Source organism: Triticum urartu, chromosome 1A (assembly GCF_056163025.1).
Source record: "Triticum urartu cultivar PI428250 chromosome 1A, HENAU_Tu73, whole genome shotgun sequence".
Taxonomy (NCBI): domain Eukaryota; kingdom Viridiplantae; phylum Streptophyta; class Magnoliopsida; order Poales; family Poaceae; genus Triticum; species Triticum urartu.
The window spans coordinates 111,026,604-111,053,585 of NC_141873.1; the positions used below are offsets into that span (position 1 = coordinate 111,026,604).

Consider the following 26,982-nt stretch of genomic DNA (forward strand, 5'->3'; position numbering starts at 1 on the left):
AGGGACTAATCTGTAAAACTCAGGGACTAAACAGAAAAATAAATAACTGCAAACAAGCCCCTGGCCACGTGGTGGATCCTGGCTAGCCGGTAGTGTCCGCGGCTTAGGCTAAACGGCGAACGGCCACTAAATAAGCAAAACCCTATGTGGTGGCTAACAAAAAAAACATCGGTTTAACCAAAAACGTTCGGTTTAACTAAACCGGATTAACCGATCTAAAAAACACTAAACTAAACCGATCTAGAGAGAAAGAAAAAAAGAACAGCGAGAGAGCGGTTCGCTCACCTTGACGACGACGAGGACGTATAGGGCGACGGCGCTGGCTCGGGCGACAGATGGGGCGGCGCCTGCGGTGCTCTTCGGCGGCGGGGAAGGAGGCGAATAGGACGTGCGCGATGAGGGGGTTGCGGTGGTGGTGGCGGCGCGCGTCGAGGTGGCCGGAACAGGTGAGGTAGAGGGCGGCGGCTCCGGCGAGGACACAGGTCGTCGGGGCAGCGTCTCCGGTTGTCCCTAGGGGCAAAAAAGATGTCAACGGGATGCGCACGGACTTGGGCAGTGTCTTGGTGGAGAAGAACGAGGTCGAGGCAGCCTTACGGATGACGACAAACTCCGGCGACGGAGCTTCGGCCGGCGAGATCCAAACGAACGAGGCGAGCGATGTGAGTGGCGTGAGGAGGAACGAAGTGGCAGAATCAAACGAGGGGCGTCGGGGGCATTTATAGGCGCGAGGAGGGGCTGTGGAGTCGTGGGGATGATGTTTATCCCGAGAGGGATGCGGCCGGCGGGTTCGGGCGGCACGCGCGTGCTCTAACTGAACGGGGGAAGCGGGAGGTTGGGGAAGACAGGGGCGGGCCCCATCTGGCAGTGAGTGCGAGGGGGAGCGAGCGGTGGCCTTCGGGCGTTGGGAGCAGGCCGCGGGCCGAAGTGCATGGCTGGTTGGGCCTGCGCGCGGGTGTGCGTGTGTTGTTTTTTTACAAAAACTTTCCGAGGCCAAACGAAACCAAACAAAATCCTAAAAAAATACCACAATAAATTCTAAAATTTTCTCTGAATATATGTAACACAGTGAACATTTAATCAAGCATAGAAGAATTTGAAAATATTTTCCTAATGCATTTAATGCATTTTTTGCAAATTGAATAAATACCAAATAAGTTCTAAAAACTCCAAATAATATTCAAATGAAATTCCCACCTCTTTTATATTTTGAGGAAGTCATCTTATCCCCTCTCCTTCAGTTTTCTTGAGTGGAAAATAATATTTGAACATTCGAGAAAACTCCAAAATACCATAAATCATGAGATGCAAATGGTTTCAAATATTATTTTAAATAATCGTCTATTGGTTTCATAATCCATTTCCATTTTCTTTCTGATAATTGAAGGAGTCATATTTCCTTCTCTCTTTATTTTATTTGAATGAATGGAAATGTTTTGAAACTCAAAACGGAAAACTTTCCAAAAATGAACCAAATGAAATTCAAAAGTGCTCCTCATCACTTCCCATTCTATTTCATATATTCTGAAGAAGTCCTATTATATTCTCTCATGAAAATCCTTGAGTGGCATAGAGTTTCTGAGTTGGACTATTGTTCAAATGGAATTCAAATCAACTTCAAAACCCCTTTTCATTTCGTTAAAATGGAAGAAGTCATATCATCTTCACTCTAGGGTTTTGTGATGAAATTAATTTGAATTCAGGAAGATCAAAATGCAAGATGCAAAGTTTTGGGAAAGTCCTTTTATTCCCTCTCATTCAACTTTCAAAAAGTTTTCAATTTCCAATCATTTTCACACAATCAATCACACAACAATCAAACAAACAATCATAATAATTTATTTAATATAACATTCCAAAATTTAGAATTTTGGGATGTTACATTACATCATAATAATTTTCATAATTTTATTCACAATTATGGGTTCGAGAATACTGCTCGTAGGCACATGCCGTCCAACTGGGACATATCCTGGCCAAGAGAAAATAGTGCAGGAACAAAACCTTGGGGCCCTGAGAATAAACACATAATGGTTGAGGTGAAGAAAAACAGTGAATTAATTCATCAAGCCCTTCGGGAGATTCAAGGTTTGAGGGATCTACTCATGGTATATGGGGGAACACCGCTTCATCACCACCATCATCTTCTTCACCACCAAAAGAAAATTGAGTATTGGGTATGGGCACTCCCCTTGGCTTCCGCCAAGCTTGGGGGAGGTGCCCCGGTATCGTATCATCCCACTATATTTTTTGCTTTTACTTATTTTAGTTCGATCCTTTTGCTTTAGATGAATAAAATTTTAGTTCGATCCTTTCTTCTTTTAGAGTTTGCTTAGTGATCTATCCTTGTAATCGTGTGCAAGTTATATAATAAAGTTAGTTTGAGTGTTTGCTTTCTTTACTTTCATTTTGCAAATAAAGAAAATAAAAGAAAAGGGGAAAGGAAATAAATGAAGAAACAAAATAAATAATGAAAATATTATATACTAATCCTATGGTAGGTGATAGCACCACATAAGGAAAAGTATAAGTAGAAAATTTTATTAGAGATTGACAAACATAGCATTAGTCAATGATGCAACTCACGAAAGAATTAATAAGGGAAGGGATGATTCACATATAGATATACTATTCTAGAAATCTTTTATGATTGTGAGCCCTCATCAAAATATTATATGCCAAAATTGTTGACGTTGGACAAGGAAGACAAATTAATGATTTATGTTTGTTTATATTCACATAGAAGTCATATTGTCATAGATCCTTTAACATGTGGTGCTTGCCCCTATCTTTGCTAGCCAAAATTCTGTACTAAGTAGAGATACTACTTGTGCATCCAAAAACCCTTAAACCCAAATATTTTTCAAGTGTCCACCATACCTACCTAGGGATTGAGCAATATCCCTCAAGTAAGTTGTCATCGGTGCAAAAATGCAATAAAAATTGCTTCTAAAAGTGTGAGATCATTTAGTGTAAGAGAAAATTGAGCATTGTACGAACTTGGATGACAAAGAATAAAAGCGACAGTCTGCATAATAAAGGTTGTCATCTTAAGGGGCAATACAACATGACGTTCTCTTGCACTAAGGGATTGAGCATACAAACAAATAAGCGCATGGCAACCTCTACTTCCCTCTGTGAAGGGCCTATCTTTTACTTTTATGCAAAGAGTCAAAGTTTTTCTCTCTATTCCTTTTATTTTTCTCTTTTGGCAGCATCATGTGGTGAGGAAAGATCTAGGCACATATGTCCAGTTGAATATAGATAGCATGAGTTATTATTGTTGACATCACCCTTGAGGTGAGTATGTTGGGAGGCGAAACTATAAGCCCCTATCTTTCTACGTGTCCGGTTGAAACGTTTTGCTCATGGGTACGAGGTGAGTGTTAGCAATCATAGAATACTATATGATGGTTGAGTATGTGGACTTGCCTAAAGGCTCCGACACGCGACCCTTCCTGAAAAGATGATGAATTGTAGTTGCAAAGTTGACCGAGAACATAGTTTGTTGGTTTCTAATAGAGTTTTTGCTTTATACTTCGATTGTGTGATGAACGATTACTTATTCATGAGAAGTATATGATAAAAGTTCTATGATAAAAGTCCTATGTTTAATTTTGTTGCTGTTATAATAATCAACATGATGCTTCTATGTCGTATTTTGTTTTATCGACACCTCTCTCTCAAAGCATGTGGACATATTTTTCGATTTTAGTTTTTGCTTGAGGACAAGCGAGGTCTAAGCTTGGGGGAGTTGATATGTCCATTTTGCATCATGTTTTCTTACTGTTATTTATAATGTTTTATCCATAATAATGCTTTTTGGAGTAATTCTAATGCCTTTTCTCTCATAATTTGCAAGGAACACACCAAGAGGGAGAATTTCGACAGCTAGGAATCTGGACCTGGAAAAGCTACGTCAGGCCACCTATTCTGCACAACTCCAAATTAGCTGAAACTTTATGGAGATTTTTTATGGATTATTTGAGAAATACTGGAGCCAATAAACACCAGAGGGGGGCACCAGGTGGGCACAACCCACCTGGGCGCGCCAGGCCCCCCAGGTGCGCCCTGGTGGGTTGCGGCCTCCTCGGGCCACCTCTGGTGCCCATCTTCTGGTATATAAGTGGTTTTGACCTGGAAAAAATGAGAGGAGGACTTTCGGGATGAAGCGCCACCGCCTCGAGGCAGAACTTGGGCAGGAGCACTTTTGCCCTCCAGCGGAGCGATTCCACCAGGGGAACTTCCCTCCCGGAGGGGGAAATCATCGTCATCATCATCACCAACAACTCTCCCATCTTGGGGAGGGCAATCTTCATCAACATCTTCAACAACACCATCTCCTATCGAACCCTAGTTCATCTCTTGTGTTCAATCTTGTTACCGGAACTATAGAGTGGTACTTGTGGGTGACTGGTAGTGTTGATTACATCTTGTAGTTGATTACTATATGGTTTATTTGGTGGAAGATTATATGTTCAGATCCATTATGTTATTTAATACTCCTCTGATCATGAACATGTTTATCATTTGTGAGTAGTCACTTTTGTTCTTGAGGTTACGGGAGAAATCATGTTGCAAGTAATCATGTGAACTTGATATGTGTTCGATATTTTGATAGTATGTATGTTGTTATTCCCTTAGTGGTGTCATGTGAACGTCGACTACATGACACTTCACCATATTTGGGCCTAAGGGAATGCATTGTGGAGTAGCAATTGGATGGTGGGTTGCGAGAGTGACAGAAGCTTAAACCCCAGTTTATGCGCTATTTCGTAAGGGACCGATTGGATCCAAAAGTTTAATGCTATGGTTAGAATTTATTCTTAATACTTTTCTCGTAGTTGCGGATGCTTGCGGGAGGGTTAATTGTAAGGGACCGGTCCACCCACATATCAAATTATCAAAGTAGTGAACACAAATCAAACCAACATGATGAAAGTGACTAGATGAAATTTCCGTGTACCCTCAAGAACGCTTTGCTTATCATAAGAGACCGTTTTGGCCTGTCCTTTACCTCAAAAGGATTGGGCTACCTTGCTGCACTTTTGTCACTATTATCGTTACTTGCTCGTTACAAATTATCTTGCTATCAAACTACTTGCTACTTACAATTTCAGCACTTGCAGACAATACCTTACCGAAAACTACTTGTCATTTCCTTCTGCTCCTCATTGGGTTCGACACTCTTGCTTATTGAAAAGAGCTACAATTGATCCCCTGTACTTGTGGGCCATCATCCCCTCTACAGGCTAAACCCCTTGGCTTATATACACGGGGGCATCTGGGGTTATATGGTCGGTATATAGGGGGGTCACATGGAGGCGGTAGGACATGTCTTGGAGTATACATCAAGTCTTCGGTAGGTGCAGTCTTGATCACGCCTAGGCACGCGGATTATGGAGTCCACCTCAAAGAGAGCGAGGGACCACCGACCCATCGAGGACTACAGGTCGGCTGGGTTAGTACCCCGGTATCTAGGACACCGTCAACGGCTGTGCATAGAACCTAATGCCTTCGTCCGGTCCTCAAACCACGAGGACCTTAATGTCGTTGTGTTAGCCGCCTCTGGTATGGAACACGAAGTAGGATGGATGAGTTATCTCAATATAGCGCATCTTGAGAGATAATGTTATGCGAGGGACCGCCCACCAGAAGTAGACCACCGTATCCTATAGTGCGGGCACTGACTTAGTCACAACGTGACATGGTCATAAAACCCTGACTTCATTCCGCACCGGTACCGAATGAGACCGTACCTAGATGCCAGCAATCTCATCTAAAACATCACATACTTCTCTTAGTTTATTTCTTCTGCTTAGTTTAGTATTTATTTTCCATTCTCTCTAGTACTTAGTTTATTTCATGCTTTTTACCTTCCCCTTGCAACTTACTTAAGTGAGCTATTTCCAAACTCTAGTTTGGGTGTGAGCGTGGTTGTGTAAGTGATGACACAGCTGCGGGGATTGTGGTGCCAACCTATTCGCTCCCAATGGGATCGACAAACCTTACTTATCATGAAATTGCTACATAGCTTTGTGCACTTGCACGACATCATCCATGCCCCACGATGGTCAAACGAACAAATGGGTGGAGGATCAATACTCGTCAGTGCCTGAGATGGAAGCAAGGAAATCGAACATATGAGCCGCATACACCACCAATTAGGGATGATTTGTTGTGGTTGGCTTGGCTAGGCACAAGCACTGATACTTTGCCAATGTTGAGCAAAGGGACGACCTTTTGGAGGAAGGTGTGTGAGTTCTTTCATCAATTGAAGAACTACCTGCCATAGGTTGTGGCAAAAATTGATGATCAGAATGATAACTGCATCAATCATCGGTGAGCAAGTATTGTGGCACATATGCCCAAATGAAGAGTCGTGCACCAGGTGGCATAGTGTAGGATCGATAAAGTATTTCTAGAGGGGGGTGAATAGATAACTTCTAATGGTTGTCAGCTCTGTTGGGCTCCCTCTCATGGTCTAAGGAATTAGGCATACGTTATCTTTCGCATGATTATACTTATAATAAATGACGTTGTGATCTCATAGTATATCAACTGATTGGGTCTGTTCGGCACAATTGTTCTTCCAGCAATGTGTTCCCATTGTTGTCGGCTTTCTTTTTTACTTTTATTATGCCTGTGATCAGGAAAACAGAATCATCATGCAACACATGAGCTAGTCTTAGAGGTGAGACTAGGAATCTACTTGTTGTTTATTATTCCACACATGCAATCGGGTCCGAATCTCGTGGTTATTGTAGACTCAAGAACCATTGCAATTATAACCCAAAAAAACATTAATTACGACATGGAAATAAATAATAACATTTATTATTGCATCTAGGGCATATTTCCTTTAGCGCTCTCACATGGGTATCATCAAGCTCGTAAGTTTTGCTTCATATAAAGTTCATCTCATGATTCATCTGCTCTATGTTGCAATGTGTTCATCATGTGATTCATTTGCTTTGCTAGCCAGGCCTCGTGGTGACATTGTACAAGAAAAACGAGGGAAAGACATTCACTGTCCATCACTGTTGGATGAAGTTGGCCAAAGTGAATGGACTGGCTTGGCCAATTCACTCGAGACCGCCAATGCCGAAAAGTGGCACAACCTTACAAGTGGATGAAGTTAGTGAAAGAAGCGGTGGAGTTTAAATGGTGCTTGTATTGTACTAGCAAACCGAGTGGTGAGGTCGAGGGGGAATGAGAGGGTGAAGTGGAGTGGGGCAGCTAGCCAAATGACGGAGAAGTGGGAGGACATCATGAACAAGAAGTAGGTGGTAAGTGCCAAACTCAATGAACTCGGAAAGAAAAAGAAATAGGAGAAGTTTAAAGAGTTCACGGAGGTGTAAGCAAAGAAGGTGAACATTGAGGAGAAGATGCTTGCCATTCAGATGAATTGCGAGGAGTCGTGTGATTTCATGTATGTCAAGGCCGACGACTTGGATGCCGCTGCTGCGGTGTGGGTTCACCAAACGTGTAGCACCATCATTGCATGCTATGCTAATGGTGGCGGGTAATGATTCATTCGTTGCTTTTGTTTGAATTATTGGGTTTAGATTATGAACTTTGTTTGAATTATTGGGTTCGGATTGTGAATTTTGTTTGAATTGTTTGACATGCATCATTTAACTTTCAATTGTTTGAAAGATTATATATGTATCGTCGAATTGCTTTTGAATGTTTAATATCGAAGACATTTGATTTAGCGAAAAAAGACAGAAAAGAAGGGGCTGACAAATAGGGATTTTTGAAGGATAGAATTAGGTGGTCGATGCGTGCCTAGTTGTCAACTGACAAATGAATTCGTTTGGATGCTATCCTCGAAAATGCACTAAACCAGGTGGGGAATCCGAATGTTTTTCGCATGAAAGTGTCTAAAACCAACAATAATTATCATATTTCAATAGATTTTCACATCAAATATACTTGTTATTGTAAAAGATTTTGTTTTGATTTTGACAAAGTTATGCAGAGTAAATAAAAACAGAATGAAGACATGACGTGATTGCTACGTTCATCACAGGTAGACCGTTTACCAGCATCGCCAAGTCAACCTGACCCGGTGCACCGGGCGATTCCTTTAATGCGGTCGTTTTATCCACGTGGAGTCACCCCATTCGCGCGAGCCCCGCACATCTGGCCTCCCATTGGTCCACGTCACCCGCCTCCACGTCTCCCCGAAAAGGAGCTCCAGATCCCTTCCCCTTCTGGTTGTAGAAGCTCTTAACCCGCGAGGCGCGAGGGCCAGCCAGTGAGGAAGACGGCGACGACGACGGCGACGACGAAGACGAGGAGGAGGCAGGCAGTACCGCAGGGGCATACGCGTGGATTCGCGAGCCGCGGGAACTCCGGCCCTGACTCGTAGCCGGTGGGTTGAGGGGGAGGTCGAGCGGGACGCGGCGAGGGGGGGATGGCGGCGCCGCGGAGGAGCGGGGCGCGGTTCGCGGCCGTCCTCGCGCTGCTGCTGCATCTCGCGGCGGTGATCGAGGGGTAATGCTCGGAACAGTTGTTGATCCTCGCGTGGTTTCTTCTAGATCTTATTATTTTGCCCTCCGGATCCCACTCCTACCGAATTCACGAGTGATTTTTTCCCTGACGAAACGGATTTAGGATCTGTGCGTCCGAGTTCAGTCTGCTCCAAATATTGGGTTGGCATTTGGGCCCCGCTAAAATTCGTGTTGTTTTTGTTGGTGTGGATCAGGAAGAGCTTCTACGACGTGCTGCAAGTCCCCAAGGGCGCGTCGGAGGATCAGATCAAGAGGTCGTACCGCAAGCTCGCGCTCAAGTACCACCCCGACAAGAACCCCGACAATGAGGAGGCCACCAAGCGATTCGCCGAGATCAATAATGGTACTAGCCTGTGTTAGGAGTAAAAGGAGTGAAATTCCACTCGCTGAGCTTGAATAATTCGACTTCAGGGGATCTATGTTTGAATGTGTTGCTATCATGCAGCGTATGAGGTCTTGACGGATCAGGAGAAGAGGAAGATCTATGACCGGTATGGTGAGGAGGGGCTGAAGCAGTTCCAAGGCGGGAGAGGAGGAGGCGGTGGTGGGATGAACATGCAGGACATCTTCAGCAGGTGAGGATTTTTTTAAATGTTACCTACCATCTGTCATTTAGTAGCATCAATCTCAAGTATGCCGTGTATACAGTGTGTGTGGCGCTCTGAGGAATGATCTACCTATTTTGTTCTATTACAATGCACCGTGTAATAATTTGCTATCTATACGAGTTTAGAAATACAGGGAAAAGAATTGTCAACTTAGAAGTAGAAACAATAATCTGTCATTAGGCTATAATGTGTAATGCAACATGCTTGCTAGTGAAATATCAACAAAACGTGTTCTGGTCGCCCTTAGATTGCTGACTTGCTGTACATATGAAGAGAGATATTAGATTGCATGGATCTTCTGTTAATAGATATAGCGAACTGTCAAAATTTTAGTTGCTCATCAATCGATAGGGAATACGGTAATTCATATGACCGTGTTGAATACATGAAGATTGAGATGCACTTAAGTAGTGAAATGACACCTCCTGTTTGAGTTGAAATATCCCCTGAGCTGCCCATTCCAATATTGTACTATTGCTAGAGCATCTCTAGCCAATCCCTTAAAATTTAAGCCCTCATATGCCTCCTCAAACTTTAACTCCTTATATTTGAGGAGTTAAAAATGTGGTTCCTAGCCTAACTCTTAAATTTAACTCAAACTCTTTTTTTCACACAATTTCATTCAAACAAAAATTTGAAACTAGTCCATGAACACACATTTCGATTGAAACTACATTGCATTACATGAAATTTAAACTACATTGCATAAACTACTTGATTTGAAGGAAATAAAAACTAAAAAAAAGCCTACTACTCGTTCATGAGCTCATCTCAATTCACGCCGTTTGTTGCCGGAGCCGGTGTCGCTGGAGCAAAGGTCAACGAACGCCCCACCAGACAGCCTGACCTCGTCGGTAGCCCCCTTCTTGTACAACTCAAGATGCCGGCGTTCCTTGGTGACAAACTCCAGATTATTCCGGCGAAGCTTGGCCATGTACTCCCCATTTGCGCGCGTCCCCTCAAGCCACTTGAAGGCCTCCTGATCCTCCTGCACCCCGTGGCGGGAGACCACTTGGGGGTCCATGGCAACGAACTCCAGGACCTCACGGCTGCTGAGGGGGAAGTTGATTTTTGCCTGGCTGTCATAGAGGCTGACCGCCTTCATGTTGTAGGCCCTTGCCGCCAGCTCCGCCGATTAGAAGGAGCCAGTCCAGTATCAGCGGGTGATGCCGCACGCCATGATACTTCCCCTTTGAGGCGGTAGGTTGGTGAAGTAGCGGGAGGGGGGACGCGCTGCTGCGTGCTCGGGTCGGCTGCGTGCCGCGGCACTGATCTGTGCTTCGAATCGGCGGCGGCTCAATCCTGCCATTTTGGGGGTCGGGGAAGGCACCGGTTGATTGGAAGTGTCGGCGGGGGTGCGGGGTGGATTTGGGCGGCACAGGCGTCGATTCGGTGTGAGCGAGGAGAAAAATTTGTATTGAGTGTTGACAAATGCACCAGTTTCGTGTTTGTCATTGATCCAAGAGATCATGAGTAATAATTTTTAGAAAGTTCAGCTTATAGTAGTGGAATTATGTTCTTTTCTGCATATGCTCGTGCAATTAAAAGCAATTGACGTAAGGATCAACAACAGCGCAGCTGACAAACTAAAATTTCATATGTGCTTGCATCACTTGTGAAGTCATGGCATACACAGATGAGGATTGCTTCTTGTGCTGCAGCACATAATTGAAAAAATAAATATCATGTATTTCTCTGATGTTGTCATTTCTCAAAGTTGTTAAAATAATTCAGTACTAAACTGGACGGAAGCAACGCAATACCAATCATCATATTGTGTTTGTTGTGTTTGTACCACATGAATTTCCAGTTTTAGTAATCACTTGCTCTTCTTTTACAAACTTATTCAGCTTTTTCGGGGGAGGTGGTGGTGGTATGGAAGAGGAGGAAGAACAGATCATAAAAGGTGATGATGTGATTGTTGAACTGGATGCTTCACTAGAGGACCTGTACATGGGTGGTTCATTAAAGGTAACCAATTTGCGTGGCTGGTGAACTGGAAATATATTGCTAAGTTACGTATACCAAATTATCACAGACACTAGACAAATGCTGCACCTAGTTAGTAGATAACCTAATCTCTATATTTGGTAGCATGACGCGAGTTTTCACGAAGTAGGCTGCCTGCATTATGAACGCTTAATTGTGTATAGCCCAAATTTTAGTTTGCTATTTCGTTGACATGGTAGGTTTGGAGAGAAAAAAACATCATAAAACCAGCACCAGGAAAGAGACGATGCAACTGCAGGAATGAAGTTTACCACCGTCAAATTGGTCCTGGAATGTATCAACAAATGACCGAGCAGGTACTTTCCTAACTGACATGCTATGTTATCTGCGGCTGATGTGATTTATAACATACAGAAAACTAGAGTGTTTCATGAATTTCTTCTGTGATTAAATTAAGTTTTCTTCTTAATCATTTCATTATTTTCTGTTCTACCCAGTGATAGCTTTTTCTTTGTCATCTTCAGGTCTGCGACCAGTGTCCAAATGTTAAGTATGTACGAGAAGGTGACTTTTTAACTGTTGATATTGAGAAGGGTATGCAAGATGGACAGGTATGAAGCAGTTGTCATATTTTATCTCCAGTACTTAGCCTTGGGTCAATTGAAAGTATATCTGCTGTCACTTAGTTGCATATGGTTATTCGAGACTTGAGAACGTGAATTCTTTTGGCAAATTTGCTTGTTTATTTCTTGAGATACAAATCATTGACTTACACCAATGTATTACTTGGGCATGTTTAGACTATAGAGGTAGCTAAGAAGAAACGTCCAGATAAGATACCACTACAATGTGTATTATTGATTAATCCTCATGAATAGCAACTTCAAGGGTCATCATCAGAATATTATTTTAGTCTATTTTTGAAATGTGGTGCCTGAACCATTTGTTTGAATCGAATATGTGTGCATTTGCCACTTTTCATGTGAACTGTGGTTACATCTGATTGCCTACACAAGGTTGCTATGACAATGGTAATAAGTTACCACATGGTCAAGAGACAATTAAATATAATTGCTTAAGTTGATAAGTTGTTTATCATGATGCAATGTATCCATTGTGATATGCTCCACTTTACTGCTTAGATGTTGACTTGGCAGTGCCATTTGATATTTTAGGAGGTTTCATTTTTCGAGGAAGGAGAGCCTAAGATTGATGGAGAACCTGGAGACTTGAAGGTTTGTTTTTCCTCCTTTCCATGGTTGGTTGCAATTATCGTAGGAAATAATTGAGACTAATTTCATCCTGAAAAAATGGTTTCATGAGCAGTTCAAGATTCGGACAGCACCACATGACCGCTTCAGAAGAGAAGGCAATGACCTGCATGCAACAGTTACAATCTCCCTGGTATGGCCTGTCTGCCCTCTCTCTTGTGCCTATTACAATTAACATTAAGACCAGTTAGTGCGGAGAAAATTAGTGCAGCCTGTACCTTGGTTGAAAATGATCTTAATTGGTATGTAAGAACCAAAGAAGTTGTATAAAAATTGGATGAGTTTGATGCTATCACATATCCGTAAACTGGGTACTCATTATTCCAGTTAAAACCTCGCTACATCCTACATCAAACTGTGAACTCTCCAAAGGAGTATTGCACATTTCCATTGCAGTGATCACTTTAACATTTAGGTTCCATTGGGGACATAAGGGTTCTGCTGAAAATTCACAGTAAACTCTAGATCAACTTCGGGTAAATGTCCTATTTATGGGCCTTGCTGTTATTTAGTTACTTCTACCCCTGGTCTATTTGTCATCCTCTGAATCCAACTTCACTTAATCCACCAAATTTCTCTTCTTTCCAATATGGTGTACTGGATGGAGTCTGTTCTACATCTCTCATGATTTGATTACCTTTTGCTGCTACAGCTCCAAGCTCTGGTTGGATTTGAGAAGAACCTCAAGCATCTTGACAACCATCTTGTCCAAATCGGCTCCCAGGTAAGTCACCAAATGCTCAACAGTACACCATTCATTTTGCATCTTGTAGGCTGACTGCATCTAATCTACTCTGTTCCATCACAAATTGTTAGGGTGTCACTAAGCCCAAGGAGGTAAGGAAATTCAAAGGAGAGGGCATGCCATTGCACCAAAGCAACAAGAAAGGCGATCTGTATGTGACGTTTGAGGTGTTGTTCCCGAAAACCCTGACAGACGACCAGAAGGCCAAGCTGAAGGACGTTCTTGCATAAGAACTGCCCTTTTTTCACTTTGTGCTGCAGCTAGTTGTTTGAGGTGTACCTCAAGGAAATTTTCCAAGTAGCTTGCATGGGAAGAAGCACCAATGGTGTTGCCTTTCTAGTGGGTGTATGTGATTTTCCGTTGGTAATATTAGCAGCTCGTTTTTTAAGCTCCTTTTTCCGTTTTGATGCTCTTTAACAGATCTGTAGTATTAGAAAGTCAAAATGAACTTGCACCAGAATATTTGTACTCCTGGAATACAGTGTCTATAGAATTGTAGCTTATACTCACCAACTTATTTGCTGATTTTACAATGCAGTTGGCGGTCTTTAATGTGTACTCGATCGATACATCCATTTTTATCCATTTTGATGACAAGTATTTTTGGAATCTAGATACATTCCTTTTTATCCATTTTGATGACAAGTATTTCCGGACGAAGGGAGTACTGATTAGTGCAGTAAATGATGTGCTTTTCTTTAAGAGCTACACTGAACGTTGGCTGTGAGAGATTGGGCCATGTAAATACGAAATTTGGACTGTCTGATCATCGCAAAATGAAAATCCTGCAAGCTACATTGCTGTGCGTGCGGCATTTTCTGGTGTCTTTGAAGGAAAAGTTGCAAAGCATTGCAACATCTCGTAATCATCCACAAATGCCCATTCATTTAACAAAGCGTTGAAACTTAGGCATGACATATGCAATAGAAAAACAGAAAAAGTAATAATAAAATAGCGCACACAACAACACAGAAAACACGTTTGCAACATAAAAACAACCCCTTGCAGCTGAATGCCCATGTGTATACAACAATCAACATATGCAGACAGAACGTTGAACGTGAGTACACAACATTAATAAGGAACCCAAATTTGCTAACCTCTCACGGTGGCATCCCCTTGAGCCGCCATCTTACTGAACTCTGGGCGCATGAACTTTTGAGCTCCAACTCGTCCATGGCGGAACTCCATTCAGGAAGAGCAAAGGGAGAGACTATGGAAGCAGGGGCGGAGCCAAGATTTGGGTATAGAGGAGGGGAGGGGGCAAGCCAAGTATGGATAAAAAAAATCTAATACAAACAAGGTTGAGCACTTGCACATCAGCTTCCTTAAAATTTCAGCACGTTTACAATTCAAAGCAACCGGTTAGAAAACGAATTAATCTTAATGGTGTTTGGCCGCATTTTTACTCCTTGTAATATAGGAGTCTCAGTTTCAGAGGCAACCAGCTTAGAAAACGAATTAATCTTAGTGTTGTTTGGTGGTGTTTTTTCTCTTCATAGTTGAGGAGTTTTAATTTCTGAATTCTATACTCATATAGTCAACATAGGAAATTTTTACATCACAAATAGGAACTCATACAAGATAATTTGCATCACAATAATTTCTGGGACGTGTAGAAGATATGAATTCTTAAATCTTAATAGCATCTCAAATCACAATATAAAACAACTAAATCTAACGTATAATTTCAAAACTAATACGAGATGAGAATCAAGAAAAATTAGTATACTGTGATGCGCTAACCTGCTAGTTTGTTGGCTGAAGCAGTGAAGTACGTTGGGTCGTCAACTCGCCGTATGAATCAGATTGTGAGAAGCAGAGTAGGCAGTAGGGAGAGCAAAGTTAGACGGGCGGCAAGGCACACCGGCGGCAGCGCCTAATCCCTACCCACGTACTCCCTCCATCCCAAAATTCTTGTCTTAAATTTGTCTAAATACGGATGTATCAAATCAAATTCTTGTCTTATATTTATCTAGATACGAATGTATCTAATACTAAAATATGACTTGATACATCCGTATTTAGACAACTTTAAGACAAGAATTTTGGGACGGAGGGAGTACATTAAGAACTTGAGATGTGTGTGTGGAGGGGGGGGGGGGAGAGGGGAGGACTCCCCCCGTTCCTAAATATAAGTCTTTTTAGAGATTCCACTACAAACTACATACGGATGTATATAGACATGTTTTAGAGTGTGGATTCACTCATTTTGATCCGTATGTAGTCCATAGTGGAATCTCGTATAGGAAGGGATCTTGATGGATGGGGGCGCCTCAAGAAGGTACATGCCAATAAAATATTTCGGACGAACAAATGTATGCCGGCAACATTGTTTCTGAAAGGGGAAATGTTTACAATCGGCTGGCCGGCTGAACTTTCAGTCGGTCGCCTCTGTCGCGCGTGATCAGCCTGATGGACCCTCCACCTTATCTCCTTTCTTCGTTGCCCACTTGTTCTTCTTCATATGGACGCATATTCTTCCTCCATCAGCCAGCCTTTTGGCTGTAGTGCAGCCCATGTCGCTGCCATCATGCCAATGGAGTTTCTACCGGAAGCGTTGCTCAGGATGATGCGCTCGATTGTCTTGCCGATCATGGCTGCATACGCACTCCACCTCTCCGTACAGGGCTCGGGAGTGCCGGAATTGCAACTACCAGGCAAAACGCCGCAAGCGGTAGCTGTTTTGCTACAACCGTGGTCGCCGGTGCTGGAAGAGAAGACCACGTCGGCACTCTTTCTTTGCAACCGCATAGAGCAAAGTTGCAACCTTTGTCGCGTTTTGCCTGGCAGTTGCAACCTTTCTCCGTTTTGCCGGGGGAGGGGGGGGGCACTGTATGGAAGAAGAGGTATAGGAAGGGATTTTGATGAATGGGGGCGCCTCAAGAAGGTACATGCCAATAAAATATTTCGGAGGAACAAATGTATATCGGCAACATTGTCTCTGAAAGGGCAAATGTTTACAATCGGCTGGCCGGCTGAACTTTCAGTCGGTCACCTCTGTCGCGCGTGATCAGTCTGATGGACCCTCCACCTTATCTCCTTTCTTTGCTGGCCACTTGTTCTTCTTCATGTGGACGCGTATTCTTCCTCCATCAGCCAGCCTTTTGGCTGCAGTGCAGCCCATGTCGCTGCCATCATGCCAATGGAGTTGCTACCGGAAGCGTTGCTCGGGATTGTGCGCCCGATTGTCTTGCCGGTCACGCCTACATACGCACTCCACCTCTCCGTACAGGGCTCGGGAGTGCCAGAGCTGCAACCGGTCAGGCAAAACGCTGCAACTGCCAGGCATAACGACGCAAGCGGTGGCGCGTTTTGCTACAACCGTGGTCGCCGGTGCTGGAAGAGAAGACCACGCCGGCACTTTTTCTTTGCAACCGCATATAGAAAAGTTGCAACCTCTGTCGCGTTTTGCTACAATCGATAAATCCAGAGCTGGAACCAACATGTGATTTTGCTGCATCCTCTGGTTTGTTTTCTGCGGCGACAACAGGGACTCCCTTCGTTCCTAAATATAAGTCTTTTTAGAGATTCCACTACAAACTATATACGAATGTATATAGACATGTTTTAGAGTGTGGATTCACTCATTTTGATCCGTATGTAGTCCATAGTGGAATCTCGTATAGGAAGGGATCTTGATGGATGGGGGCGCCTCAAGAAGGTACATGCCAATAAAAAATTTCGGACGAACAAATGTATGCCGGCAACATTGTTTCTGAAAGGGGAAATGTTTACAATCAGCTGGCCGGCTGAACTTTCAGCCGGTCGCCTCTGTCGCGCGTGATCAGCCTGATGGACCCTCCACCTTATCTCCTTTCTTCGTTGCCCACTTGTTCTTCTTCATATGGACGCATATTCTCCCTCCATCAGCCAGCCTTTTGGCTGTAGTGCAGCCCATGTCGCTGCCATCATGCCAATGGAGTTTCTACCGGAAGTGTTGCTCAAGATGATGCGCTCGATTGTCTTGCCGATCACGGCTGCATACGCACTCCACCTCTCCGTACAGGGCTCGGGAGTGCCGGAGTTGCAACTACCAGGCAAAACGCCGCAAGCGGTAGCTGTTTTGCTACAACCGTGGTCGCCGGTGCTGGAAGAGAAGACCACGTCGGCACTCTTTCTTTGCAACCGCATAGAGCAAAGTTGCAACCTCTGTCGCGTTTTGCCTGGCAGTTGCAACCTCTGTCCGTTTTGCCGGGGGAGGGGGGGCACTGTATGGAAGAAGAGGTATAGGAAGGGATTTTGATGAATGGGGGCGCCTCAAGAAGGTACATGCCAATAAAATATTTCGGAGGAACAAATGTATATCGACAACATTGTCTTTGAAAGGGCAAATGTTTACAATCGGCTGGCCGGCTGAACTTTCAGTCGGTCACCTCTGTCGCGCGTGATCAGTCTGATGGACCCTCCACCTTATCTCCTTTCTTTGCTGGCCACTTGTTCTTCTTCATGTGGACACGTATTCTGTTGGAAATATGCCCTAGAGGCAATAATAAAATGGTTATTATTATATTTCTTTATCATGATAATTGTCTATTGTTCATGCTATAATTGTGTTATCCGGAAATCATAATACATGTGTGAATACATAGACCACAACTCGTCCCTAGTGAGCCTCTAGTTGACTAGCTCGTTGATCAAAAGATAGTCATGGTTTCCTGACTATGGATATTGGATGTCATTAATAACGGGATCACATCATTAGGAGAATGATGTGATGGACAAGAGCCAATCCTAAGCATAGCTCAAAGATCGTGTAGTTCGTTTGCTATAGCTTTTCCGAATGTCAAGTATCATTTCCTTAGACCATGAGATTGTGCAACTCCCGGATACCGTAGGAGTGCTTTGGGTGTGCCAAACGTCACAACGTAACTGGGTGGCTATAAAGATACACTACAGGTATCTCCGAAAGTGTCTATTGGGTTGGCACGAATCGAGACTGGGATTTGTCACTCCGTATGACGGAGAGGTATCTCTGTGCCCACTCGGTAATGCATCATCATAATGAGCTCAATGTGACCAAGTGGTTGATCACAGGATCATGCATTACGGTACGAGTAAAGTGACTTTCCGGTAACGAGATTGAACGAGGTATTGGGATACCGACGATCGAGTCTCGGGCAAGTAACGTACCTATTGACAAAGGGAATTGTATACGGGATCGATTGAATCCTCGACATCGTGGTTCATCTGATGAGATCATCGAGGAGCATGTGGGAGTCAACATGGGTATCCAGATCCCGCTGTTGGTTATTGACCAGAGAGTCGTCTCGGTCATGTCTGCGTGTCTTCCGAACCCGTAGGGTCTACACACTTAAGGTTCGGTGACGCTAGGGTTGTTGAGATATTAGCATACGGTAACCCGAAAGTTGTTTGGAGTCCCGGATGAGATCCCGGACGTCACGAGGAGTTTCGGAATGGTCCGGAGGTTAAGATTTATATATAGGAAGTCAAGTTTCGGCCATCGGGAAGGTTTCGGGGGTAATCGGTATTGTACCGGGACCACCGGAAGGGTCCCGGGGGTCCACCGGGTGGGGCCACCTATCCCGGAGGGCTCCATGGGCTGAAGTGGGAGGGGAACCTGCCCCTAATGGGCTGGTGCGCCCCCCATGGGCCTCCCCCTGCGCCTAGGGTTGGAAACCCTAGGGGTGGGGGCGCCCCACTTGGCTTGGGGGGCATTCCACCCCCCTTGGCCGCCGCCCCCCCCTTGGAGATTCAATCTCCTAGGGCCGGCGCCCCCCTAGGGGTCCTATATATAGTGGAGGGGAGGGAGGGCAGCCGCACCCAAGCCCTTGGCGCCTCCCTCTCCCTCCCGTGACACTCCTCCCTCTCCCTGAGCTTGGCGAAGCCCTGCCGAGATCACCGTTGCTTCCACCACCACGCCGTCGTGCTGCTGGATCTTCGTCAACCTCTCCTTCCCCCTTGCTGGATCAAGTTGGAGGAGACGTCTTCCCAACCGTACGTGTGTTGAACGCGGAGGTGCCGTCCGTTCGGCGCTAGGTCATCGGTGATTTGGATCACGACGAGTACGACTCCGTCAACCCCGTTCTCTTGAACGCTTCCGCGCGCGATCTACAAGGGTATGTAGATGCACTCCCCTCTCCCTCGTTGCTAGATGACTCCATAGATTGATCTTGGTGATGCGTAGAAAATTTTAAAATTCCGATACGTTTCCCAACATATTCTTCCTCCATCAGCCAGCCTTTTGGCTGCAGTGCAGCCCATGTCACTGCCATCATGCCAATGGAGTTGCTACCGGAAGCGTTGCTCAGGATTGTGTGCCCGATTGTCTTGCCAGTCACGCCTACATACGCACTCCACCTCTCTGTACAGGGCTCGGGAGTGCCAGAGCTGCAACCGGCCAGGAAAAACGCTGCAACTGCCAGGCATAACGCCGCAAGCGGTGGCGCATTTTGCTACAACTGTGGTCGCCGGTGCTGGAAGAGAAGACCACACCGGTACTTTTTCTTTGCAACCGCATATAGCAAAGTTGCAACCTCTGTCGCGTTTTGCTACAATCGATAAATCCAGAGCTGGAACCAACATGTGATTTTGCTGCATCCTCTGGTTTGTTTTCTGCGGCGACAATAGGGACTCCCTCCGTTCCTAAATATAAGTCTTTTTAGAGATTCCACTACAAACTACATACGGATGTATATAGACATGTTTTAGAGTGTGGATTCACTCATTTTGATCCGTATGTAGTCCATAGTGGAATCTCGTATAGGAAGGGATCTTGATGGATGGGGGCGCCTCAAGAAGGTACATGCCAATAAAATATTTCGGACGAACAAATGTATGCCGGCAACATTGTTTCTGAAAGGGGAAATGTTTACAATCAGCTGGCCGGCTGAACTTTCAGTCGGTCGCCTCTGTCGCGCGTGATCAGTCTGATGGACCCTCCACCTTATCTCCTTTCTTCGTTGCCCACTTGTTCTTCTTTATATGGACGCATATTCTCCCTCCATCAGCCAGCCTTTTGGCTGTAGTGCAGCCCATGTCGCTGCCATCATGCCAATGGAGTTTCTACCGAAAGCGTTGCTCAGGATGATGCGCTCGATTGTCTTGCCGATCACGGCTGCATACGCACTCCACCTCTCCGTACAGGGCTCGGGAGTGTCGGAGTTGCAACTACCAGGCAAAACGCCGCAAGCGGTAGCTGTTTTGCTACAACCGTGGTCGCCGGTGCTGGAAGAGAAGACCACGTCGGCACTCTTTCTTTGCAACCGCATAGAGCAAAGTTGCAACCTCTGTCGCGTTTTGCCTGGCAGTTGCAACCTCTGTCCGTTTTGCCGGGGGAGGGGGGCACTATATGGAAGAAGAGGTATAGGAAGGGATTTTGATGAATGGGGGCGCCTCAAGAAGGTACATGCCAATAAAATATTTTGGAGGAACAAATGTATATCAGCAACATTGTCTCTGAAAGGGCAAATGTTTACAATCGGCTGGCCGACTGAACTTTCAGTCGGTCACCTCTGTCGCGCGTGATCAGTTTGATGGACCCTCCACCTTATCTCCTTTCTTTGCTGGCCACTTGTTCTTCTTCATGTGGACGCGTATTCTTCCTCCATCAACCAGCCTTTTGGCTGCAGTGCACCCCATGTCGCTGCCATCACGCCAATGGAGTTGCTACCGGAAGCGTTGCTCAGGATTGTGCGCCCGATTGTCTTGCCGGTCACGCCTACATACGCACTCCACCTCTCCGTACAGGGCTCGGGAGTGCCAGAGCTGCAACCGGCCAGGCATAACGCCGCAAGCGGTGGCGCGTTTTGCTACAACCGTGGTCGCTGGTGCTGGAAGAGAAGACCACGCCGGCACTTTTTCTTTGCAACCGCATATAGCAAAGTTGCAACCTCTGTCGCGTTTTGCTACAATCGATAAATTCAGAGCTGGAACCAACATGTGATTTTGCTACAACCTCTGTCGCGTTTGTTTTCTGCGGCGACAACAGGGACGTCCTCATTTGTTGCGACCGGCAAGGTAAAAGCTTCTACCGCTGAGCTTTTCTGCTACCACTATGACCGCGAAAGTAGCAACCATGAGGTGGTGTGCAACAAGCAATTTGTTTCGGGAAGAAGCCAGAGCTGGAATCAGCTTTTGGTTTTGCTACAACCGGCAAATCCAGAGCTGGAATCGGCATGTGATTTTGCTGCATCCTCTGGTTTGTTTTCTGCAGCGACGACGGGACGTCCTCATTTGTTGCAACCGACGAGGCAAAAGCTTCTGCCGCCGAGATTTATTGCTACCAAGGTGGAACCGTGCCCGACGATGGTGACCACGGCGAGCTTCGACGAATAGGGTCGACGCGGCAAGCTGCAACGGCGACCGCAGGATGTTGTGGGGCAGCTGGACGCGGTGGCCATGGTCCAGGGATGCTAGGGGAGGCGAGCTCATGCGCTGGACTTGGGCGAGAGCACGGCGCGGCACCTAGAAACTTGAGTTCACGCGCCTTGTTCGCGAAACCACCACGGCCCCACCGCCTTTGCACAATGCCACAATGCACTCCGATTCCGGCCAATTTCTGGACTGCGCGCCCGAGTCGAATTCGGCTCCCACTTGTTTCAACCGCCATGACCCTTGATGAGCTATATAAGCAGGCCCCGGTTCCGCTCTAGGAGCACAGCCTGCGACGTTCTCGCAGTCAGCCAAATTACTCACCACCACCCAAGTTCGTCCGCTCGTGTACGCGCAGCTAGACATGGCCATGGCCACCGCCGTGAACGAGCACGTCCTGCTCAGCCATCCCGACAAGCTGGTCCTGCTCGCCGAGATCCCGGCCGCAGACTCGTGCGGCTCGTCCTCGTCGCAGCCCGACGTCACCTTCCGGCTGGTCGTCGAGCAATGCAGCGACTACGGCGGCGGCCCCGTGGACGTCGACACGATGGAGGACGTCTCCTGCCGCGTGCCGCTCCGCGACCTGGGCCGCCGGGCCGCCGCGGACCGGGCGTTCGCGGGCCTCGTGGCCAGGCTCGACAACCCGATGATACGCCCGGAGGTCGCGACGGAGGCCCGGAGGGCCGCGGAGCGCGTCGGGGCGAGGCGCGGCGCGGCCGGCGGGCTCGCCGGCGTGGAGTTCCGCCTCCGCGTGGTGTTCGTCGACGACGGCGCGTCCGAGGAGCCGGCGGCGTCGGACGAGGACGACGAGAGCGGGAGCGACATGGAGTTCGGGGAATTCGACCTGAGCGGCGCGCGGAGCCTGCACGGCCAGCGGGCCGTCGCCGCGTACGAGGACGACGACGAGGACGGCTGCGGCGCCCAGTTCACGGTGCGCCCGTACCGCGCGGGGGAGGGGGCGAGCCTGCTGCTGTCGGGCTTCGAGGCGCGCTCGGACGGCCCCGAGCTGACCGAGCAGCACGAGCTGACGTCGCATGACATGCGCCGCCTCGTGCACCTGGCGCTGGAAGGGGGCGCGAGCATGGAGGAGGACGAGGCCTACCAGCGAGCGCTGGCCGGCGGCACGGCCGTGTCCCGGGCGTCGCGCGCCGCCATGGTCGACCAGGCGCTGCAGTCCGCGAGCCAGCAGCAGCAGCAGCGGTCCAAGTCACCGAGCCCGATCTTTCCGATGCGTTCCGGATTCTGATGCCGGCCGGATTGCAACAAACTTTCCTTTTTACGTGTCTTTTGGTTGGAAACCCCCACCGTGTAAAGTTGGAATACTCATTTCTTTTATTAGGGTCACAAGTTGGAAATTGGAATACTCTTGTGTGTAATGGCTCGTGAAACCTAGTTCGATCACATTGTAACTGTATTGGCTCTATCGAGTAAAAAAGTGACTCTTAAGAGAAGAGAGAGAATTGAATATGGACGCTTATAGGCGCCGGCGCACCGGCTGAACTGTTGGGCCGGTCAAGTCCCAACCGTCCGATACATCGGTTCCCAACCGTCTGATTGCTTTGTTTTGAGAGTCAAACACACAGAAAAAAACATGCACGAGAAACACGGAACAAAGGACAGCGTGCGCACAAGCCAGATCTGTGCGCTCGTGGGCCGCCTGCGATCTTGCTTGCCACCGCGACACCGCACCCATCACCCGTGCTCACCTGCCGCTTGCCTGACAGTCGTGTCTGGCACTTGCCTTGGCTGCCTCTGCTCGTCATGGTTGCAACTCGAACATAGGAGGGTTCCAACGTGCTGTCATCATGGTTGGAGCATCCCGGCGTCCCCATCTCCGGCTCGCCGCTTGTCAACTTGCACCGCCATGTCTAGCAAAAAAAAGCAACAAAAACCTCCAGTGTTGGGTTGAAGCAAAAAGATTTGCCGGTTCCAGCAAAAAATAATGATGGTTCCAGCAAAAATCTCAACAGCACAAAAACTTCGGTAGTAGATTTGTAGCAAAAAAAAAATAGCTAGTTCCAGCAAAATGAAACACCGGTTCCAACAAAAAATCATGCCGCTTTGAGCAAGAATGTTTGCTGGTTCCAGCAAATTACATGACACTGATGCGTGTTGGATGTAGCAATTGAGAACATTGGTTGTAGCAAAAACTCAAACGGTGGTAGCAAAGAAATTGATGCACTGGTTCCCCCCAAAAAACATGGTAGCAAAATATTTGATTGGTTCCAACAAAAACCGAGGTTGGTTGTAGCAAAAATGTACAGTGGTTGTACCAAAAACAAATGACATGGTAGCAAAAAATTGGGTTGGTTCCATGAAAAAGAAACGAACATGTGTTGGAAATATGCCCTAGAGGCAATAATAAATTAGTTATTATTATATTTCCTTGTTCATGATAATCGTTTATTATCCATGCTATAATTGTATTGATAGGAAACTCAGATACATGTGTGGATACATAGACAACACCATGTCCCTAGTAAGCCTCTAGTTGACTAGCTCGTTGATCAATAGATGGTTACGGTTTCCTGACCATGGACATTGGATGTCGTTGATAACGGGATCACATCATTAGGAGAATGATGTGATGGACAAGACCCAATCCTAAGCATAGCACTAGATCGTGTAGTTCGTATGCTAAAGCTTTTCTAATGTCAAGTATCATTTCCTTAGACCATGAGATTGTGCAACTCCCGGATACCGTAGGAGTGCTTTGGGTGTGCCAAACGTCACAACGTAACTGGGTGGCTATAAAGGTACACTACAGGTATCTCCGAAAGTGTCTGTTGGGTTGGCACGAATCGAGACTGGGATTTGTCACTCCGTGTAAACGGAGAGGTATCTCTGGGCCCACTTGGTAGGACATCATCATAATGTGCACAATGTGATCAAGGAGTTGATCACGGGATGATGTGTTACGAAACGAGTAAAGAGACTTGCCGGTAACGAGATTGAACAAGGTATCGGGATACCGACGATCGAATCCCGGGCAAGTATTGTACCGATAGACAAAGGGAATTGTATACGGGATTGATTAAGTCCTTGACATCGTGGTTCATCCGATGAGATCATCGTGGAACATGTGGGAGCCAACATGGGTATCCAGATCCCGCTGTTGGTTATTGACCGGAGAGTCATCTCGGTCATGTCTGCATGTCTCCCGAACCCGTAGGGTCTACACACTTAAGGTTCGGTGACGCTAGGGTTATAGAGATATTAGTATGCGGTAACCCGAAAGTTGTTCAGAGTCCCGGATGAGATCCCGGACGTCACGAGGAGTTCCGGAATGGTCCGGAGGTAAAGAATTATATATAGAAAGTGCTATTTCGGCCATCGGGACAAGTTTCGGGGTCACCGGTATTGTACCGGGACCACCGGAAGGGTCCCGGGGGTCCACCGAGTGGGGCCACCTGCCCCGGGGACCACATGGGCTGTAGGGGGTGCGCCTTGGCCTATATGTGCCAAGTGCACCAGCCCCTAGAGGCCCATGCGCCAAAGGGACAAGAGGAGGGGAGAGTCCTAAAGGGGGAAGGCACCTCCGAGGTGCCTTGGGGAGGATGGACTCCTCCCCCCTTGGCCGCACCCTTCCTTGGAGGAAGGGGCAAGGCTGCGCCCTCCCCCTCTCCCTTGGCCCTATATATAGTGGGGGGGAAGGGAGGGCAACCATACCTAAGGCCTGGCGCCTCCCTCTCCCTCCCGTGACACATCTCCCTCCTCCCGCAGCGCTTAGCGAAGCCCTGTCGGAATCCCGCTACTTCCACCACCACGCCGTCGTGTTGTTGGATCTTCATCAACCTCTCCTCCCCCCTTGCTGGATCAAGAAGGAGGAGACGTCGCTGCTCCGTACGTGTGTTGAACGCGGAGGTGCCGTCCGTTCGGCGCTAGAATCATCGGTGATTTGGATCACGACGAGTACGACTCCATCAACCCCGTTCTCTTGAATACTTCCGCGCGCGATCTACAAGGGTATGTAGATCCACTCCTCCCTCGTTGCTAGATGACTCCATAGATTGATCTTGGTGACACGTAGGAAAATTTTGAATTTCTGCTACTTTCCCCAACAGTGGCATCATGAGCTAGGTCTATGCGTAGTTTCTATGCACGAGTAGAACACAAAGTAGTTGTGGGCGTTGATTTTGTTCAATATGCTTGCCGTTACTAGTCTTATCTTGATTCGGCGGCATCATGGGATGAAGCGGCCCGGACCGACCTTACACGTACTCTTACGTGAGACTGGTTCCACCGACAAACATGCACTAGTTGCATTAGGTGGCTGGCGGGTGTCTGTCTCTCCCACTTTAGTCGGATCGGATTTGATGAAAAGGGTCCTTATGAAGGGTAAATAGCAATTGGCATATCACGTTGTAGTTTTTGCGTAGGTAAGAAACGTTCTTGCTAGAAACCCATAGCAGTCACGTAAAACATGCAAACAACAATTAGAGGACGTCTAACTTATTTTTGCAGGGTATGCTATGTGATGTAATATGGCCAAAAAGATGTGATGAATGATATATGTGATGTATGAGATTGATCATGTTCTTGTAATAGGAATCACGACTTGCATGTCGATGAGTATGACAACCGGCAGGAGCCATAGGAGTTGTCTTAATTTATTTATGACCTGCGTGTCAACATAAACATCATGTAATTACTTTACTTTATTGCTAACCGTTAGCTGTAGTAGTAGAAGTAATAGATGACGTGACAACTTCATGGAGACACGATGATGGAGATCATGATGATGGAGATCATGGTGTCATGCCGGTGACAAGATGATCATGGAGCCCCAAGATGGAGATCAAAGGAGCTATATGATATTGGCCATATCATGTCACTATTATTTGATTGCATGTGATGTTTATCATGTTTATACATCTTGTTTACTTAGAACGACGGTAGTAAATAAGATGATCCCTCATTAAAAATTTCAAGAAAGTGTTCCCCCTAACTGTGCACCGTTGCGACAGTTCGTTGTTTCAATGCACCACGTGATGATCGGGTGTTTGATTCAAACGTTCACATACAACGGGTGTAAGACAGATTTACACATGCAAACACTTAGGTTGACTTGACGAGCCTAGCATGTGTACAGACATGGCCTCGGAACACAGAAGACCGAAAGGTCGAGCATGAGTCGTATGGTAGATACGATCAACATGAAGATGTTCACCGATGATGACTAGTCCGTCTCACGTGATGATCGGACACGGCCTAGTTGACTCGGATCATGTAATCACTTAGATGACTAGAGGGATGTCTATCTGAGTGGGAGTTCATAAGATGAACTTAATTATACTGAACATAGTCAAAAGGTCTTCGCAAATTATGTCGTAGCTCGCGCTTCAGTTCTACTGTTTAGATATGTTCCTAGAGAAAATTTAGTTGAAAGTTGATAGTAGCAATTATGCAGACTAGGTCCGTAAACTGAGGATTGTCCTCATTGCTTCATAGAAGGCTTATGTCCTTAATGCACCACTCAGTGTGCTGAACCTCGAACGTCGTCTGTGGATGTTGCGAACATCTGACATACACATTTTGATAACTACGTGATAGTTCAG

General features: G+C 46.4%; 2 protein-coding genes across 2 annotated transcripts; both read left to right on the top strand.

Annotated features, from left to right (window-relative positions):
- The first annotated feature begins 8,202 nt into the window (after positions 1 to 8,202).
- On the top strand, positions 8,203 to 13,648 carry ATERDJ3B (DNAJ heat shock family protein). Its single transcript, XM_048713918.2, has 10 exons — positions 8,203 to 8,499; positions 8,711 to 8,859; positions 8,962 to 9,091; positions 10,975 to 11,095; positions 11,314 to 11,430; positions 11,599 to 11,685; positions 12,250 to 12,309; positions 12,401 to 12,478; positions 12,998 to 13,069; positions 13,162 to 13,648. Exons 1-10 carry the CDS (start codon positions 8,420 to 8,422, stop codon positions 13,318 to 13,320), a joined length of 1,053 nt encoding a protein of 350 aa, XP_048569875.2. The 5' UTR covers positions 8,203 to 8,419; the 3' UTR covers positions 13,321 to 13,648.
- A 7,518-nt stretch (positions 13,649 to 21,166) lies between these two features.
- On the top strand, positions 21,167 to 23,299 carry LOC125550823 (uncharacterized). The gene has a single exon (XM_048713921.2). The coding sequence runs from the start codon at positions 21,789 to 21,791 to the stop codon at positions 22,668 to 22,670; it is 882 nt and encodes a 293-aa protein (XP_048569878.1). The 5' UTR covers positions 21,167 to 21,788; the 3' UTR covers positions 22,671 to 23,299.
- The last annotated feature ends 3,683 nt before the right edge of the window (positions 23,300 to 26,982 follow it).

Coding starts and splice junctions, on each gene's coding strand:
- ATERDJ3B (XM_048713918.2), top strand. CDS start 8,420: ATGGCGGCGCCGCGGAGGAGCGGGGCGCGGTTCGCGGCCGTCCTCGCG. Junction 8,500..8,710: donor CTCGCGGCGGTGATCGAGGG/GTAATGCTCGGA, acceptor GGTGTGGATCAG/GAAGAGCTTCTACGACGTGC. Junction 8,860..8,961: donor ATTCGCCGAGATCAATAATG/GTACTAGCCTGT, acceptor GCTATCATGCAG/CGTATGAGGTCTTGACGGAT.
- LOC125550823 (XM_048713921.2), top strand. CDS start 21,789: ATGGCCATGGCCACCGCCGTGAACGAGCACGTCCTGCTCAGCCATCCC.